Source organism: Protomyctophum parallelum, assembly GCF_964188405.1.
Source record: "Protomyctophum parallelum genome assembly, chromosome: 2".
Taxonomy (NCBI): Eukaryota; Metazoa; Chordata; class Actinopteri; order Myctophiformes; family Myctophidae; genus Protomyctophum; species Protomyctophum parallelum.
This window is the reverse complement of record NC_139699.1, coordinates 4888863-4908733: the sequence shown is the minus strand read 5'-3', so window position 1 is coordinate 4908733 and position 19871 is coordinate 4888863. Positions and strand designations below refer to the sequence as shown.

The window sequence follows — 19871 nt, the reverse complement described above, 5'->3', positions numbered from 1 at the left end:
TGATTATAAGACCACCCCCACACTCATTTGTGGAAAATAGTGGAATTTTTTAGGATAGTTCCATTGGAAAAAACAACTTAGCGGTAGTCTTATATTCCGTACAATAGGGGTATTATAGTGTCTTCCCCCACTATATCGTGTGTGTATGTCCAAAGTCATTATCTAGGAATCCCACAGACAGACTTTCAACCTGGGGTCCCTATTTCTGCCATGTCAGACTCATTATGTTTTTCCCCTTTTTCTTTTTTATATAAAATTGCAGATCTACATCCTCACAATGTGTCATACGACAAAGTACCATAGTATAAAATACTATGGTACAGTAGATACATTTCTGGCAACAATATAAATGTTTATTTAGTGCCTTTATCCAAGGCGCTTTACATTCACCTATTCATACACACATTGGTACACCGATGGCAGAGGAAACCATGCAAGGCACCAACCTGCTTATCGGGAGCAATTAGGGGTTCAGCGTGATGATCATGGACACTTGGACACTTACAGTAACTCTGGAAGGGGAGGCTGGGATGGAACTGGGAACCTTCCGGTTCCCAAGCGGCCACTCTACCTCCTGAGCCACCGCCGCCCCAAATATGCAATGGAGAGCAGCATGATGAATGTCTTACTGATAAACGTCTTCCAGGCGCGAGGGTCCTCGCTCTGCCTCCAGCCGTACGGCCAGCCCATCACCACCGTGTTGTGCTTCATGCCCCCCAGGCCACAGGACTGGATGAGGTGGGTCACACCCTCCCGCACTTTAGAGGCCACCACCACCTGGCAGAAGCCCTTGACCCGCTCGATCTCCATCATGTTCTTTATGGCCTGGCAGCCAGAGTGAGCAAAATGTGGAAAATGTTATTAGAAATGGAATTATGATTTAGTGCAATCGTGGAAGGTTAGACGTGTGTTTATTTCCTATGATTGTTAAATAAGAAGGCCGATGCACAGCTCAAAGGTTGGTGACAGGTGCGTAGGACAATGGAGCAAATGTTCAAAAGGGGAACCGTGGTAATAAAATCTAAATAAGGGTCCCGCACACACAGGTCGACAATATGGTGGTTAGACCTTCATCAGGACAGACGATGATTGTCCTACTGTATGATTGTGAATAGTCTTGCACTACACATGATGACTGTTGACAGGCAATGTGAATGATCCGAATGACAACGAATTAATAATCCTTGGGAAAATGACATGGAGAGGAAATAATGCACAACAGTTTCACTTCATTCTGCTTTAACTTTTCAAATAACGGGATGATTAAAAAAAATCAATAATATATATATATATACACACACACACACACACACACACACACACACACACACACACACACACACACACACACACACACACACACACACACACACACAGTGTATAGCACAGTTCTACAATAAATGATTATCTAGTGACCTGTTCGGCAGCTTGCGTCTCCCCATAGCTGTCCAGAAAGTTCCCCTGGATGACGGAGCCCACGATGGTGAGACCCTTCCCTGCCTTCAGCTGCGAGGCGAAGGTGAGCAGCCGGGGGTATTTAACATGGAGGTCCTCATCCAACTTCAGCAGCACCAGCAGCTGAGGTCTGGAACAGACATGAGGAGACAAACACAGCCGCTCAACCCACTTCTGTGATCTGTACTGGTGGAAACCAATGGCTCACAATGGCATCCTGTACAGTACACTCACAGGCTGACTTATACTCTGAGACACGGGAGTTTATAGAGGGATATTTTCAGCAAGGGACAACATTTTATGAAAAAGTATGAATCAAATAGTGTCCAGACTGAAGCACATCTTGTGAAAAGTGATTTTCGAAACACCTTCAAATCTGATGTGTAATGTTTCCATGTGTTTTTTGGCAGTTCAGACTAGAAATCTGATTTTGGCTGTTTGAACATAGCCCCAAATCCTCCCTGCTTACGTATTGCAAGTATGTCAAATATTTCTTATTCTCACTGTGATATCTACTGCTCTACAACTCTATGGTGCACTAACATGATGAACTCATGCATAATTATATTTTTATCACGTAATAATATGTCTTAGATTGCAATTATAAGCATTAGAGTGTAACGCTGCTGCATTTGGATTATTGATGGCAATGATATTTAACATTGACATTTTTTACCACGTTTTCCAACTATTCCACTCCAGTATGAGAGCACAAACAAAGTGTATATAATCATGGCTCCAGAGTATGGATTATAAAGATATAAAATATAACAGGATAAATGGATTGTTGTTTGAAGTGCAAGTAGGATTTGATCCTGGCATGGCCGTGGGGTCACTGATGACGCAGCGGAAACACTTCTGCCACTGACCACTGACTGACCATGTTGGCCAACAAGTCTTTAAAAACAGGAAACCCAGATTTCTGTAAATGTGATGTGATGTGGATTGTTTTGGTAGTTGAAATGAGTGGTTTCCTGAGTGTGTCTTATCTGATTTATAGCTCTGCTCTTTGCACATCTGCAGAGAAAGCATTTTGTCAGTTGACATCAATGCAGATACAGTATAATGAGGACTACAGCTCATACAATCAATGTGGACTGCATGTTCAATGCATCACTTGCATACTTTATTGGTTTATTTGTAACGTCTGTGACCTGGGATTGTCCCATTGCAACTAGCAAGAGCAAACGGGTACACAAAGTGACATGCACAATGTGACTGAGGCTTTTCAATGCTCCACTTCCTACTTTATTTCAGGCCCTCATCTATTTTCATTCGGGTGCAGTACTTAGTTTAGACAGTACTTGGTTTAGTCATTGGTTAGACCAGTCATTAGTCCTACAACTACAACCTATCTCAAACCCTCACCCTAACCTCCCACCGGGCAGCACACCTAAACCTAACCTTAACCCATGTCTAACCAATGATGCATACTTAGTCTAAACTAAGTATGCACCCCTTTCATTCAGCGTACATTATTACCAATGTTTAAACAAAAGTGAACAAAGGGTTCATAATATAAATATACATATACTGTATCTTTACCTCCAGTTTTTTGTGTGTGGTGGTCCAACCTCAAGTCTTAGCAGGGCATAACGGGCACCACTCAGGGACAAACCTCGTATCCCGTCTCCCCACTCCTTTTCTGCTCTGGATGGAGGGAGGGAGGGATGAAGGGGGGAGGCAGGGGAGAGGGAGGGAGAGGGAGAGAGATATGGGGGGGGAGAGGTGTGAATATATTCAAATACCACTTCACCATTTCCCTCCCAGAATACATGGTAGAATGATACATCTTCAAAGTCAAAAGGCTGCACCAGGATGGAGGACGGGGCCAGACATACCCCTGGTATTCAATGTACTTGTAGATCATGCCAGCGATGCACATGGCCACTATGGCATAGTACCAGGAGGAGATGAACATCAGAGCCAGGCACATGCTCATGCCCAGGAAAGACAAGGCCCTGTGGGAACCAGAGACAAAACACAGCTGTCAGTGTCAGCTTATAAAAAACCTTTCTGACAGTTCCACAGCCTGAAGCTAAAGAGGTCTGGACTATAGCCCCCATGACTTTAAAATGTCCTGTCGGGTGAACTGAGGCTGGCCAATATTGGCATCTTTTAGAAAAGGGCTGCAAAATATCATAAAAGGTATGACCTAGAAATATCCATCCATGCTTGTTCTGACACAAGTAGTAGTATTAGTATACGTATCTCTGCTGTCTACAGAAACCAGCTAACTCCAAAATCTTCATTTTTCAAATGACAAGGGTGTTCAATAGCACTGATTTATATTTAAAATAATAATAATAATACTAATAATAACAATAATAAAAATAGCTGGTTTGGCAGATAGTTTGAGGATCTAATGGAGTTAAGAGGTTTTTGCCGAAGCACATTTTAATACTAATCCATTGGTTCAATATTTCTTTATTGAAAAATAAATAAATAAATCAAACATCAAAAATTGAGTTAGGTGGATTCTTCCGGACAGCAACAAGTATTCATGATAACGGATTGACAATTAATTGTTTGACTGTCGACAACAGCCATGTTTTTACTTTGTCATTGCGGACATTTCACCCTATAAACACAGTTATGATATATAGTCCATCCATCACTTCTCTTCATGTCCTGCTCACCAATGGTAGTATCTGAACCTGGGCCTCCAGTTGGGTGTGCGCAGCAGGGTCTGCACTGCACATGCCAGGTTCACAAACAGATAGCACATCAAGAAGAACCTGCAGAATACACACAAAACATAGTTGTGATGTGATGTGATGTGACGCGTTGCGACCTTGTAGATCTGCTGCTTCCGCTAGTCTTGAAAACTTGTTGGAGAAAAGATAAATTCTTGTAATGACAGTTGTATGGTGGACAGTAGACTATATTGTTATAAATTCTTGTAATGACAGTTGTATGGTGGACAGTAGACTATATTGTTATAAATTCTTGTAATGACAGTTGTATGGTGGACAGTAGATTATATTGTTATAAATTCTTGTGATGACAGTTGTATGGTGGACAGTAGACTATATTGTTATAAATTCTTGTAATGACAGTTGTATGGTGGACAGTAGACTATATTATTGTTATACATTCTTGTAATGACAGTTGTATGGTGGACAGTAGAGTTTTTTGTTATTGTGGATGTAGTGGATGTGGATGTAGACTATAATAATGTGTGGATGTCATATATAATATTATTATTATTATTATATTATTATAATAATGTATGGATGTCATATAATCCAAAGCAGTGGTTCACAAACTCTTTAGCCTGTGACCCAAAAGAGAAATTTGATGTCCCCCCGGGTCAAAGTAGTGAAAATACGTAATTATTATGTTTATGTTATTTTAGAAATGTCTTACATTTGTTTGTTGTAGATTGTTTGACATCTTTTAGATATTTTTACTTGAGTCATGAGCCATAACAATGTATTGGTCACCTGTTGAATGTACCGTACAGTGCTTGTGTGCGTGCTGTACTGTGTACGTGTGTGTACTCTACCTACATAGAGAGGATGGGTGTGTGCGTGCTGTACTGTGTACGTGTGTGTACTCTACCTACATAGAGAGGATGGGTGTACAGTACAGTGCTTGTGTGCGTGCTGTACTGTGTACGTGTGTGTACTCTACCTACATAGAGAGGATGGGTGCCACCATGTCCAGTGAGGCTATGAGGATCCCCAGCTCGGCTATGAGGCCAGTCAACAGCAGAGCCCATGTGGGTTCTCCGTTGGCCTTGCCGTGACCAAACACCTAGACAAGTATACAACAATAAACACAGCACTAAGGGGACAGCGTTGGCAACGGGATGCAAATCCTTCACATTAGAATCATATGCAGATGCAGAAAACATGAACAGAACAAAGAACAAAGCATCAAAGTTCATAACGATTCGTCAGTGACTTTGAACATTCAAACTAGTAGATGTTATGGAACTGATGAAACAGCATGATCAGGTTGGACATCCCTTCACTTTTCCACTATGTTAATACAATATAACGAACACAACTGCAGTGGTTTTAGTTGACCTGCCTGCCCTTTCTGTTATCTTGTTGTAGGGTAGGACCTCTACTGGTTGACAAGTGCTATTGAATGAAGCTCCAAAGCAATGTCTCCTCTCCCCAAATAGGGGGATCTGGGTTTGAATCCCAGCTATTACATATGCATAGTTATGTATAGGACATTTTACTGTTGGCTATTCAAAAATACAAGATCTACAAGTGTGTACATCTGCTATTTTTGAAAATAGCAGATGTACACTACACCCCCCCCCCCCCCCACCACCACTCACTTCACACGGGTGTGATTTTTATTATACACTGTACAGCTTTTCTGCCTTTATTGATACAGTGCAGGAGGTAGACAGGAAACAGGGAGAGAGATGGGGAGTCACACGCAGCAAAGCTCATCAGGATGGGGATTGGAACTGCCGGTGCGCTGTTAGGCTGCGTTAGAGCTTATAATAGGGCTCCATTTGGTTTTCAAAATAGTAAAAAAAAAAAGGCAAAGAAGTTTAGGGATAAGGGGTTTAGCGGTGACGAAAACCGAGCCCCAAATTTGGTATGCGCCTGGACTGTTAGGGCAGCGGGCGCCCCTCAGCCTCAGGTCTTAATGGGTTAAATAACACATGCCTAAACAATAAGTCTGAAATAATGTGAAAATGGGGGATGGGGGTGTGTGCTATGTGACTTCCTCCTTACCCGGAGGAAGGGGATGATGTTGTCCTTAGCGATGGCCTGGAGGAGCCGCGGAGCCCCGGTCAGGGACTGTAGGCCCGCCCCCACCGTGGAGAAGAAGGAGCCAATGACGATGACCCACGGGGAGGGCCAGGAAAGAGTTCCCACCACCAGGTTTTTACTGACCGTATCGCCAAACCTGCGGGTCACACAGCACCAGACAACATGTTCTACCACTGTCTGCTCAGACTCATTTCACTGACTATAATAGAAAAGTATTATCCAGTGAAATAGACAGTTTACACATGAATGAGCATGCTGCATTGGCAGCATTAACCCATTCTGACCAGAGATCAGATTCATAACGAGGTTTCCACTGGACACACACTGGTCTGATCAACCCATTCTGACTCTGAGATCAGATTTAAAAAATGTCAGTCGTTCTTCGATTTTTCAAAAATAGCAGACCTACAAGCTCGTAGTGAGCCACTCGGTGGCGCGCTATGAGCTTGTAGATCTGCTGTTTTTCAATAGCTAAAGCATAACGTAATGCTAACACCAAAAGGGGTGCCCGCCCCAAATTGGGTTAAAACGTAATGACTATAGGGAACGGGTCAGTAACCATTGGTAGGCAGGTTTCTCAGCTGTCCATCTCTGAGACACAGAACGAGTAGACAGAAATGGTGCTTGGAATACTTGGAATGCTAAGATTGAAAATTGGTGTAGTGCTCCCTTAGGACCTATTTTATATGTTGTTGTATGACAGTGTCACATGCCGAAAATAGCCAATCTGCAAGTTCACAAGCGAGCTTGTAGATAGCTAGCCTCGATACCCAGGCTTTCATTTCGTCTGCGCGAAAGATGAAAGCCTGGAAAAAGCCGTGGGCTGAACCAGTCTAAAAGTGGGAGTCAACCCTTCCGGGTGGGCGTCGCTCTAAATGATGTGACGTAGCGCTGCACTAGGGGGGAGAGGAGGGGCCGGGGGTGACGGACAGATCGATGAGATCCAATCAGGGTGCGCGCATTTCTGAGGCGCGACCCGCCCCTCTAGACCAGAAATGTCTCTGCTTAGGTCAGGCTAGTAGATAGCTAGTCATGGCTTTTTTGGAAGAGTTTCTTAAATATAAGGTTTAAAGTTGTTAACTTGCTTATCGATGCAATCGAGCAGAAAGCTGCAATTGAGTAGAAACCTCCTATTTAAACTTTTCTAACGTTTTTTCCACCTGCAAATGAAAGCCCTACTTCTACAAGCTGTACAAAATAGCAGATATACAAGCTCGACAACGTGTCACATTAAAGCTTGTAGATCATCTATTTATACTACTTTTAAAAAGGTTCTTATTCTTAACGTGAAACATAACAACCAAAAATAAATCAAAGGAATGTTTTGGATATACAAGGTTTCCAACGTTACAGGGCATTTAGCTTACTTGTCTCTCAGCACCACTCCTTCAATACAGGCCCCGAACAGAAGCACAGAGCTGAAATCTGAAGGCCAGGTGTTAAGGAGCCGTGTCATGTCTGCTTTGATGGAGGGATATGTCTGGCAGAGGCTACAGCACATATACAGTAGCTTCATGCTTTTCATTGGTACAGTATCAAACACATATACAGTCCTTAAAGAAAGGATACAAACAAGGGACGTTGTGGTGATGGCCAGGATGGTCCCCACGGGGATAGACTTCTGAGCGTCTCGGAGATCACCCGATCTGTTGGAACCTGCCATGATGCCTGTGTGGAGAACAGAACCATTGTGCCTGAGATGGTGTTCATACTGTGTGGAGAACAGAACCATTGTGCCTGAGATGGTGTTCATACTGTGTGGAGAACAGAACCATTGTGCCTGAGATGGTGTTCATACTGTGTGGAGAACAGAACCATTGTGCCTGAGATGGTGTTCATACTGTGTGGAGAACAGAACCATTGTGCCTGAGATGGTGTTCATACTGTGTGGAGAACAGAACCATTGTGCCTGAGATGGTGTTCATACTGTGTGGAGAACAGAACCATTGTGCCTGAGATGGTGTTCATACTGTGTGGAGAACAGAACCATTGTGCCTGAGATGGTGTTCATACTGTGTGGAGAACAGAACCATTGTGCCTGAGATGGTGTTCATACTGTGTGGAGAACAGAACCATTGTGCCTGAGATGGTGTTCATACTGTGTGGAGAACAGAACCATTGTGCCTGAGATGGTGTTCATACTGTGTGGAGAACAGAACCATTGTGCCTGAGATGGTGTTCATACTGTGTGGAGAACAGAACCATTGTGCCTGAGATGGTGTTCATACTGTGTGGAGAACAGAACCATTGTGCCTGAGATGGTGTTCATACTGTGTGGAGAACAGAACCATTGTGCCTGAGATGGTGTTCATACTGTGTGGAGAACAGAACCATTGTGCCTGAGATGGTGTTCATACTGTGTGAAGAACAGAACCATTGTGCCTGAGATGGTGTTCATACTGTGCACAGGAATTACTATAAATGTCTCCCATCGTATGGGCCCAGACTGGGCCCATACGATGGGAGACATTTATAGTAATTCCTGTGCATTCGATGGGTGGATTCATACTACATTGGGTGCACACACACACACACACAATAAATCAAAATAATCTATCTGAATATAATGACATCAAATCAATCAAATCAGGCACATATTTACGTAAACATATTGGAAAAAGGGATGTGAAGCCTTAACGCTGCCCACCTGTAGCAGAGGGAAAAAGGGATGTAAAGCCTTAACGCTGCCCACCTGTAGCAGAGGGGAAGAAGATGCCCACCAGAAGGGTGAAGGATGTGGCGATGTCTGCCGAGACGTACATGCCGAAGCTCTCCATGGCTCCATGGACGTCCGTGGACGTCAGGCCAGCCTTCTCCAGGATCTCCCCCTTCTGCAGGTAGTCTCCCCACATGTTGTCTTCACACGGCCACATGGAACGAGGTGTTTGTGAATGAGGGACAATTTACAGCAAATAGAATCCCTGGAGAATGCATTTCAAATATGCAACAGGAATGAATGCATGACTAAATGAATGGACATACTGGGAGGAAGCATGATTCTTTGTTTTTAATAATAAGTCATGTTGTATACAGTAAATAGACGAACATTACAGAGCAGGAGTAAAAGACATAAGTGACAGCTTAGCTGAACTTAAATCCTGTATACTTGGTTGTACGATGATGAATATCAACTAGTCACGTGACTATTAACTAGTTCACTATGGTTCATGCAGGATACTCTGCTTACTCTGACTCAGACATAAGTCACTATGGATAAGTGTGTGCTAAATGCTCGTAGATCTGCTATTTTTAAACCCCAACATCTATATTGTGGGGAAGGCTTCCCCACAATATCAGCAAAGTGAAAAGACACTAGTATAGAGGCCAGTCCAGTCCACCATATGGGCTTTAAGTGGTCAAATGTACCTCTGATAATTCCACTGGCCAGCCCGGGGATGCCCTGTATCTCCGTCACGTTGTTCTGGATGAAGAATTGGTCACACTGAGAGCTGCTCATGTTCCCCGGGGAGCAGAACTTCTTCCACAGCTGGCTAGGCTCCGTGTCGTTCCCCACCACCACCGTCTTGGCACACACGTCAAAGAGACTCCTCACCAGCGTCCTGTTGCCCAACATGCAGACCCTGGACGAGGAGACAGGGTTAGGGTTAGGGTTAGGGTTAGGGTTAGGGTTAGGGTTAGGCTCAATCTAAATGCTGTCTAATTGTATTGCTCTCTATTGCAGGGGTAGGCAACCTTTGGCACTGGTGCCAACCTTGGCACAAAGGAGGGTGATCACTGGCACACTGGCATAAAGAAAACCAATTACCGGTAAATAAACAATTAAAAAAATGTAGTCAAATAAATGAATTCACTCATATTTGTATGTAAATTACATCCTGCACATCATTCTACATTCATTAAAACTCTAAACTCTGACTGGGGGAGGGAGATATAGGAGGGCTATGCTCTGAGTCTAATGATCATTATAACAATGTGAAAATATTTAACAAGGCAAAAGGTTATATTCGTGGACAATCAAAACATGTTGGAATTGTGGTGTGGTGTCATTAAAGAGACACGCTGACTATCCAGAAACTAAAAACATGGCACTTTGTTTCAAAAAGGTTGCAGACCCCTGCTCTATTGTACACTTTACGGCAACACACACAAGCTGATATACGCTGCATGCGCAGTGGGCGATGCGCAGTGGGCGATGCGCAGTGGGCGATGCGCAGTGGGCGATGCGGCGCAGTGGGCGATGCGTAGTGGGCGATGCGGCGCAGTGGGCGATGCGTAGTGGGCGATGCGCAGTGGGCGATGCGCAGTGGGCGATGCGCAGTGGGCGATGCGCAGTGGGCGATGCGCAGTGGGCTATGCGCAGTGGGCGATGCGCAGTGGGCCATGCGCAGTGGGCGCATGTAATCAGATGAGAACAGTTTTTACATGTCCAGCCGGTGAAAAAGCTACGTTTCTACGTCAGTCGTTCTTCGATTTTCCAAAAATAGCAGACCTACAAGCTCATAGCGCGCCACTCGGTGGCGCGATATGAGCTTGTAGATCTGCTATTTTTCAATAGCTAAAGCATAACATGATGCTGACACCAAAATGGGTTCCCGTTCAGAATGGGTTAACCCATTCTGACCTGAGATCAGATTCATACGAGGTTTCCACTGGACACACGCTGGTCTGATGAACCCATTCTGACCTGAGATCAGATTCTAAAAATGTCAGTCGTTCTTCGATTTTTTTCAAAAATAGCAGACCTACAAGCTCGTATCGCGCCACTCGGTGGCGCGATATGAGCTTGTAGATCTGCTATTTTTCAATAGCTAAAGCATAACATGATGCCAACACCAAAATGGGTGCCCGTTCAGAATGGGTTAAGACCTAATCAACATTGGTAGCAGAGGATGGTTTGAAGATGGCTGCAAACTACAGAGTACCGCCGAAATTTGACGAAACCAGGCCGTATGAATGTTGGAAAAATTAAGTCAACATATGGGCGCGAGTTACTGAACTCGACATTTCATTGGGCCAAGGACTGTCCCTACAAGAAGAACGAACAAGTAAGATGAACTGAAGAGGAAAATGTAGATGAACTTAACATCACGTTGTTGACAAATAACTCCATAGGAAACCATTAGATTAGCTGTACACAGACGGACGGACACACGGACTTCGGCCTGGTGGAGACAATTAATGAATGTACATCTGTGGCCTACTGACAGTGTGCAAGAAATCTGGCATCGATTGGTCCAGCCATTTAAGTTTAGTCCAGAAACACAACTCGTTTTCACAGCACATAAACAATCATAGGGTCCTGTGGCACAATATAGCCACCCTGTTAGTACCGGATCAATATACTGTATAGGGCAATAAGTGTCGTGAGCAGTAATAGTCATGTACTGTAGTTTAGTACATTTATTTATGGTCTGGCAAATACTCAAACCTCCTGGAACACGGGATTTTCCATGAAGTAATAATGGCTAACACAAAATGGACTTACGTGAACTCTGGTGGGTGAGTGATTGACTTAATGGCTCCAGCGTAGATGGACACGATGGAGATGACGACGCAGGCCAGGAAGAGCGAGGCCAGCTTGTTGACATACTTGACGCCAACAAACACCACCACGGCCATCAGACTCAGGCAGATGGAGCCATACACTCTCATGTTGTTCAGCATGGCACCGTCACCTCCATGGGGGTCCGCCTGGAAGATGGCCGCCTGGGGGACTAGGTATTTCTGAGAGAGAAAGAGACAGGGACAGGATGAGGATTATGCCCTAAAGCAGTAGTGCTCTTTACAAGATGCACACTCCCCGCTGTCCAAAGGAGCTCAAAGCACTGCTACCCCTAGCTCACACGGCCCAGGGCAAAGGTCAAAGGTCAAAGCACTGCTACCCCTAGCTCACACGGCCCAGGTCGTACCACGCGGTGGATGCCACCATGCCACGCCTTGACAATCCCCAAATCCAACGCCAAATGCCTCGACGGACGTTTTTCCACTGCAGTAACAACATGGAACAGCGTTCCACCTGCTGTGGTTGGAAACGTCAGACAAGTAGTATCATGCCCTTAACCCATTCTGACCTGAGATCAGATTCTAAAAATGTCAGTCATTCTTCGATTTTTCAAAAATAGCAGACCTACAAGCTCGTATGAGCTTGTAGATCTGCTATTTTTCAATAGCTAAAGCATAACATGATGCCGACACCAAAATGGGTTCCCGTTCAGAATGGGCTAAGAAGAGAATGAACAAACACCTCCTCAGCATGAGGCTGGAATCCCTTAAAGGACATTCCATCATAGGATGTTCATTTCAGAGTATAGTTGCAGATCAGTAGGCTATAATCTGCACAAGCTTAACTCATTCAGTTTTGGCCCTCGTTGCCACCGAAGCCCATTATTATAAATAAAAGAAAGAAAATGTCATTCTATTGTGCATAAGGCCTTTTGGAGGCGTCCAAAGGCGTCCTGTGGCACTGAGACAGTACTAACAAAAAGGAAATGGTTCCATGTGTTGGAAACATTATATCACACATTATATCACTTCCGTGCCACATCATGCTGAGTCTTGACCCGGGAGCAGTATGGGTTAGCGCCCCAGCCTGTGTCTTCCGTGAGGAAGAAGCCCAACAAACCCACGGTGAGGCCTTTAGGAGGGCCATGCAAGCCTCAAGCGATGCCTGCGGCACCAACCAAGGGCAAGGTGGAGCCTGCGGAACCGTTGCGGCTTGAGAATCCACCATTCCTGGATAAAGTGCCTGGTGCTGGGAGTCTGGTGCAACGCACAGGGCCTGACCTGGTGAGAGCAGGAGTGGACCTGGTGAGACGTAGGAGGGGCCCGGACAGGTGTCAACCCACAGAGCCTAGTCCTTCCATGTGCCAGAATGGTACCTCCCAGTCCCGGCAGAGTAGTTCAGGAGGAACGGATTGTGTGGCCCTGGTTTTTCCCTAATGGGACTTATCGAGGGTAGCTACTGGGACGTAAGTCGGGACTTGATCACTCCCGGCTGGGTCACCTGAGTGAGGGGTATGATGTTGCGAGACCCGAAACCCCGATGACCTTGGGATACATCACTGAGGATACGTCCCAGGTGCATCCATTTATGTATGTATTTTGTTATAGTCATGTAGTTTCATAAGTATGAGGACAATTCATATACCCATCAGGTCAAGTCCATTTGACTTTGACACTGTGTTTGTAGCTAGCATTTCAACCCTGTGTTCCGAGTCTGTAGGCTGTGTGCCAAACCTTATGCTGCTGAGTGCTTGATAAGGTCACTTTAGTACTGAGTGTTTAAAGGAAAGACAAGGGAAGCTTGGTAGAGGTGTGCCGCCATTTTCTTTTACTTTGTTCATAGTCAGGGAGCATAGACTTGTAATTTTGATTGAATTTTGATTTGATGTAGTTTTAGGATAACCTTTTCCTTTTCAGGTAGGGCAGGGTTTTTGTTTGCTGTGTTGGCTTTGGCCACCCTGAAGATTATGCTCTCCCTACTCTAAAGATGCTGTAAATATCCATTATTTACAATAAATGTGAATTATTATTTTGGTTCCTTGCTAGCTATGTGTTACTCCTTAAAGGCCTCTAGACTCCATATAAGGTCGTAACACCGGGTAAACTCAATTTGAATCACATTAAAAAAAGGAAAGAAGGGGACACCAGAGTTAAATATCAATGAAATCACGATTCATTTACATTATTTGTACTATAGTGCAGTGTTTTAGAGTCTCATCAAAGTACATTATCATACAAGAGGTTCTTATAACATTTTGATGGGACTAACCAGGAAGATCTCGATGGCTCCCAGTATGTACATGGCAGCAGCAAAGGTGGTGCCCAAGTAGAAACACAAGCCGACAGCTCCTCCAAACTCTGGGCCCAGGGAGCGCGAGATCATGAAATATGCTCCACCAGCTGCAAGAAATCACAAGGTATTCCTCTTATTATTGGCCATACATGGAGGCATTATGAGGCACTTTTATTGGTGAAGTGCTGCTGCCCCCCAGAGGAATTGTTTGTCCAATTACATTTGTTCCACCCTGTGTGTTTGAATCATTATTTTTGCCTTAACTTGGCATGTATGCCGTTCACGGCTTCATGCATTTACTTTTCACACTTTGTTGGTCTAAAAATAAACAATATTGTGTCTGGAGAGAGAAAGAGAGAGAGAGAGAGAGAGAGAGAGAGAGAGAGAGAGAATAATACTGTCTGTATCGTCAGTATAATTACCTGGCACAACACCATTTGTCGCAATGGCACTCATAGATATGGCCGTGAGCATTGTCTACACGCACACGCACACGCATACGCACGCACACACACACACACACACACACACACACACACACACACACACACACACACACACACACACACACACACACACACACACACGGGATGGAAAATTGATTGAAAAGAAAAGGTTGAGTGTGGTCACGTACAGAGTGGTCATGGCAAACATATCCTTTCTAAAACAACTGCTGGAAAACAGCTCCCTGAAACCTACTTTATACTTTGTCTTACGACGGTGTCTTTTGCTGAAAATGTCATATTTTCAAAGAGTGACACCATGACAGTTTACAGGACTGAATTATTTCTTTCTGTTGAATAATCATCTCTGCTGTATTATGTAACCAGTGTGTATCAGCTGACACAGTAGTTTGCAGGATTTATCGACTGGTTGGAAATGCATACGTGCTGGTGACCCAAATCCATGGTGACGTTTGACACCATTTGAACTCTGTGTGAAATGATGCATGTGTGTGCTTATTTGTACACGCACAAATATACTGTATGTCCGTTAATATCTTTGTGTCTGCGCCGCTCTGCGTGTACGTAGGAGTATGCTTGCCTACATCTGTGTACATCTTGCCTACATCTAACTTTGCTACTACAGGGAAAACATGTATAGGCCTACATATGTTACTATTCATGTATCTTCTTTTGTACTGTTTGATTGCTCTTTCTTGCACTGTTTATTCGTTGTTTGCTTTTCTTTCTGTGTTTTTAAATGTGTGAGGAATGAGTAGAAGCACAATATCTTTTCATAATATACTTACTACCCACGAGACGTGTTTGTATGTTTGTATGTATGTTGTTGTTGTATCCCCAGCCCAAAAGGTTGAGAACCCCTGTGCTAATGAATGAGACATGTATGTTTGTATGTATGATGTTGTATCCCCAGCCCAAAAGGTTGAGAACCCCTGTGCTAATGAATGAGACATGTATGTTTGTATGTATGTTGTTGTTGTATCCCCAGCCCAAAAGGTTGAGAACCCCTGTGCTAATGAATGAGACATGTATGTTTGTATGTATGTTGTTGTATCCCCAGCCCAAAAGGTTGAGAACCCCTGTGCTAATGAATGAGACATGTATGTTTGTATGTATGTTGTTGTATCCCCAGCCCAAAAGGTTGAGAACCCCTGTGCTAATGAATGAGACATGTATGTATGTATGTTGTTGTTGTATCCCCAGCCCAAAAGGTTGAGAACCCCTGTGCTAATGAATGAGACATGTATGTTTGTATGTATGTTGTTGTATCCCCAGCCCAAAAGGTTGAGAATCCCTGTGCTAATGCATAGTAAACTGGGGAATGAAAAGGTCTTACACATGAGCAGCACATGAGCACGATGAGGAAGGACTGCACCACACCGGCCGTGCCCACGATCCACGTCAGACGCAGGAAGAGGATGACGCCGAAGATATTCTGCAGGCAGGGCAAGTACACTCCCATCAGAGTGCCCATGTTGGGAGACTGGGAGAGGGAGAGGGAGGGAGACATGGATTCATTACACTCCCATCAGAGTGCCCATGTTGGGGGACTGGGAGAGGGAGAGGGAGGGAGACATGGATTCATTACACTCCCATCAGAGTGCCCATGTTGGGGGACTGGGAGAGGGAGAGGGAGGGAGACATGGATTCAGTACACTCCCATCAGAGTGCCCATGTTGGGGGACTGGGAGAGGGGAGGGAGGGAGACATGGATTCATTGGAGCTTCTGACTTTACATTCTACATTTTGTTTTGATCCTTTAGTTTTTTAATGTCAATGTAAACAAATGTTTACATTACCAATAAAGAACATTGAATTGAATTGAATTGAATTGAATTGAATTGAATTGAATTGAATTGAATTGAAGAGAGAGAGAGAGAGAGAGAGAGTTTTATGTAGGTGTAAATCAGTGGGTGAAATTGTCATTTTGTTGCTTTCCAGGACAAAAAAGGAGGGGGGGTGGGGGGGGTAGATTGGAGGTCAGGGTTGAACATGTGCTGAATATTGAACGTGACATTTCAGGAAACAAGCGTATTGATCATATTGAATTGATTAACGTCGTTTTTTTAGGGTCAGTCTGTCGCACAATCAGTTGTTGGCTTGGCACATAACGACCAATCTGCAAGACAGTACTAATACTCTATAACCAGCAGGATAAATAAAGAACATAATCCACACTGTTGTGTACTGTGAATTAAAATAAATAAAGTGAATGAGCAGTGACCCCTTTTCCACTGGTTGGTTCCCAATGGGAACCGCTTCAGTTCTTTGCCCTATGCGCCTCCACGGGGTAAAGAGGATTAATTATGAATTGAGTGGACAAAACTATACCTATATTAGATTGTTATCACCATGAAACTTCCCCAGTTGATTACTTACACGAAGACAATGATTTATTCTATTACAAATGTATAATATAAAATATGAAAAGGTGTGGAAGGGTTATCATATATTAATTTACTTATATTGATCCTATAAACAATTTAATATAGATATAGTTTTGCCCAGTGCCCACTCAATTCACAATTAATGTTCCAATTTTGGAGCTCTGGCTCATGGACTAAGAACCAACAAGAACTGAACCGGTTCCCACTGGGATCCAACCGGTGGAAAAGGGGTCAGTGTGGCTCCAGTGTGAATTTCTGTCTTCATGCGGCCAAATCGTGATGTCAATCATCGTCTCTACAGTATGGCATACTGTCTCTATGATATATGACTCCAAATGTTTGCAAGGATTCAGCCCGATCCATGTTGCACACCATGAAACAAACATAAAAGCACCAGGTTAACAGTTTCCGTGCTTTGAATAGATTACTCCAGGTTAATGTCGCTGCCATATCGGACATATGCGAGTTTTGTTTTATGTGTTTAATCCGCCGTAATGTAAACAAAAAAAAGAAAATTCTTCTTCGCCGCGGAGAAAGAGAGTAGGTGCATCTGTTGTGAATCAGAAACCGGAAATCGTCACATGCTGTGGGCTGCTAGGGCTTCTGGGAAATTGAGGCCAATGTAAACGAATGGGGTGCAACGCCTCATTGAGACCAGTCTTGTGTGCGTCTTCCGGGTGCACCAAGATGGTGGATGCCTCACTCGGATCATAACAAACCAGGGGAGCTTTTTTTGCTGGATTTTCGCGGATTAAAAGCCCAAATAATTCAGCGTATGCTCTAAAGGTAATACAACAATCTCGGCAGTGAAGGGGGGTTGATTAAAAGTCCGGTAAATCGTTTTCCGCAGTCAAACTGTTAAGACATAAAGTTGGTAAGACAGAGACAGGAACAGTATACTTTTACACAATGCCCCCCTGACCCCTGACCCCTGGCCCCTAACCTTGTGGGCCTTCCTGCGTGCCTCTGCACTCTCCTCCTCTTCGTGCTCCTTGGCCCCCTGGGTAATGTTGGTGTAGTTGACCAGACGGCTGAGCAGAGCCGACACTTTGGGACGGATGTCCAGCTCTTCCTGTGAGAAAGAATGGTGAGAAAAGCTTCTACACCTGTAATGTGACAATAGAGTTGATAGTGATGTATGGGTCTGATTAGAGCTCAGGAGTTGATATCAAGTGGTGAGCGATAAGCCTCCTGAACGTGCTGGGGACCAAATGCAACAAACCCTAACCCACTCTCAACCAACCACTTGTACTAATACACTGCATGATGTGCACACCATGCTCATTTAGGTGTCTTTTGATGAATTGAACAATGTGGACCCTGTTGTAAACAAGTGTAATGCTTAATTGGGTCGTCCACTCACAGTTAACAGTCTTTGTATTGAGTTTGTGCTTAAAATGTACTGTAAATTCTACAAACTGTTAATAAATATTTCAATCAATCAATCAAATGAGCATTTGCGCCTGTCGTAGACATGCGCAGAGCAAGTTCAGTCAGGGAACCTCAGTCAGCGCGCCGGCCGTTAATTGGGCCACCGCAGCATCAAGCTCTCATCCACATGATTCACTCAGCCAATCACACGCTCACCCCATCTCATACCGGCTACTTGAACCAGAGGTTTGCATTCCTCTGCCTTCTTGCTTGCTTACTGCTGTTGTATCAGCGTTCTGCTGTCATACAACCTGCGCTCAACTCTGCTTGCTTTACTGCTGTTGTATCAGCGTGCTGCTGTCATACAACCTGCGCTCAATTCTGCTGCTGCTGCTGCTATACTGTATACTCGTGCTGCTGTATACAAGTGCGCTCCCACCTCCACCCCAGCTACCACCTGTCGTTTTGGATCTGCTGTTTAGGTACGGGGGATTCAGAGTCCCTATGGTTGGGACTGATGCGCTTGACCTGAGTACCTAAAAAAGCAGATCCAATACATCGCCAAACCATAATAAACATATTGCATTGATTATATCATATTCAATAAATATATATATTACATCCTCCTTGAGTTGTCTGACTGAATCAATATATGTTACAGTATGATTGAAAAAAAACCGTCAGATTGAAAAAGGAGTGGTCTTTTTTTTAGTTTACCTCCCGAGCTTGCCTGCGGCGGGGCGGGGCGGGGCGGGGCGGGGCGGGGCGGGGCGGGGCCGCCCGGGGGGCGGGGCGGGGCCGCCCGTCAAAAACATAAATGACGTCTCGGAGGTACCAAAACCCAATCCTTTTTCAATCTGACTGGTTTTCAGATCGTACTGTGACATATAGTGGGTATAGTGCTCTGTTGAGTTTTGAATTACAATTTAGGCTTTTAGCAGAAGCTCTTAACCCATTCTGACCCGAGATCAGATTCATACGAGGTTTCCGCTGGACACACACTGGTCTGATCAGCCCATTCTGACCTGAGATCAGATTGTAAAAAATGTCAGTCGTTCTTCGATTTTTCAAAAAATAGCAGACCTACAAGCTCGTAGCGTGCCACTCGGTGGCGCGCTATGAGCTTGTAGATCTGCTGTTTTTCAATAGCTAAAGCATAACGTGATGCTAACACCAAAATTGGTGTCCGTTCAGAATGGGTTAATCCAGAGCAATTTACAGTAAGTAAGAACAGAAAACAAATATATAGTACATAAAAATAGTCACCTTGAATCATACGAAATAAAGCTAAAAACAAGTACAGTGGAATATCTATATAAATGATATGCGTATACAACTATACACTATAGTTGCTATGTCTACATAATTGTGAAACTGCATCACAATTCAGAATTTGCATTAGGAGAATTTCTACTTTTCATATGTTCTGTTACGCAACATGTTTTGTTAATCTCAACTAGACTGACACCGACAAATTGCATATTTGAGATGCTGTTGTATTTCAACAAACCTCAAACAAAGCCAAGTTCCTGTCATAGAAGTCATTGTTCTTGGCAGCATCTGTACTGTTCAGGAACGGGCTGTCCTCCTTGTGGTTCCCTTGACCTATGAGAGAGAGAGAGAGAGAGAGAGAGAGAGAGAGAGAGAGAGAGAGAGAGACTATTTTACATACTGTAACTAGTAACTGACTCCA

The 19871-nt window shown here is 44.1% G+C and overlaps 1 protein-coding gene across 1 annotated transcript in view; it reads right to left on the bottom strand.

Annotated features, from left to right (window-relative positions):
- The window catches only part of slc12a4 (solute carrier family 12 member 4), a 52300-nt gene that overhangs the window by 4419 nt on the left and 28010 nt on the right, over window positions 1–19871 (bottom strand). The window contains exons 2-18 of the mRNA XM_083759895.1: window positions 19689–19783; window positions 17751–17879; window positions 15757–15903; window positions 14379–14433; window positions 13933–14063; window positions 11647–11885; window positions 9567–9781; window positions 8893–9057; window positions 7770–7868; window positions 7568–7625; window positions 6162–6336; window positions 5096–5214; window positions 4095–4193; window positions 3297–3416; window positions 3001–3105; window positions 1417–1585; window positions 630–825 (exon numbers count right to left, since the gene is read on the bottom strand). Of these exons, the coding sequence (XP_083616021.1) occupies window positions 630–825; window positions 1417–1585; window positions 3001–3105; window positions 3297–3416; window positions 4095–4193; window positions 5096–5214; window positions 6162–6336; window positions 7568–7625; window positions 7770–7868; window positions 8893–9057; window positions 9567–9781; window positions 11647–11885; window positions 13933–14063; window positions 14379–14433; window positions 15757–15903; window positions 17751–17879; window positions 19689–19783 (2316 nt within the window). The remainder of the gene's footprint in view (window positions 1–629; window positions 826–1416; window positions 1586–3000; window positions 3106–3296; window positions 3417–4094; window positions 4194–5095; window positions 5215–6161; window positions 6337–7567; window positions 7626–7769; window positions 7869–8892; window positions 9058–9566; window positions 9782–11646; window positions 11886–13932; window positions 14064–14378; window positions 14434–15756; window positions 15904–17750; window positions 17880–19688; window positions 19784–19871) is intronic.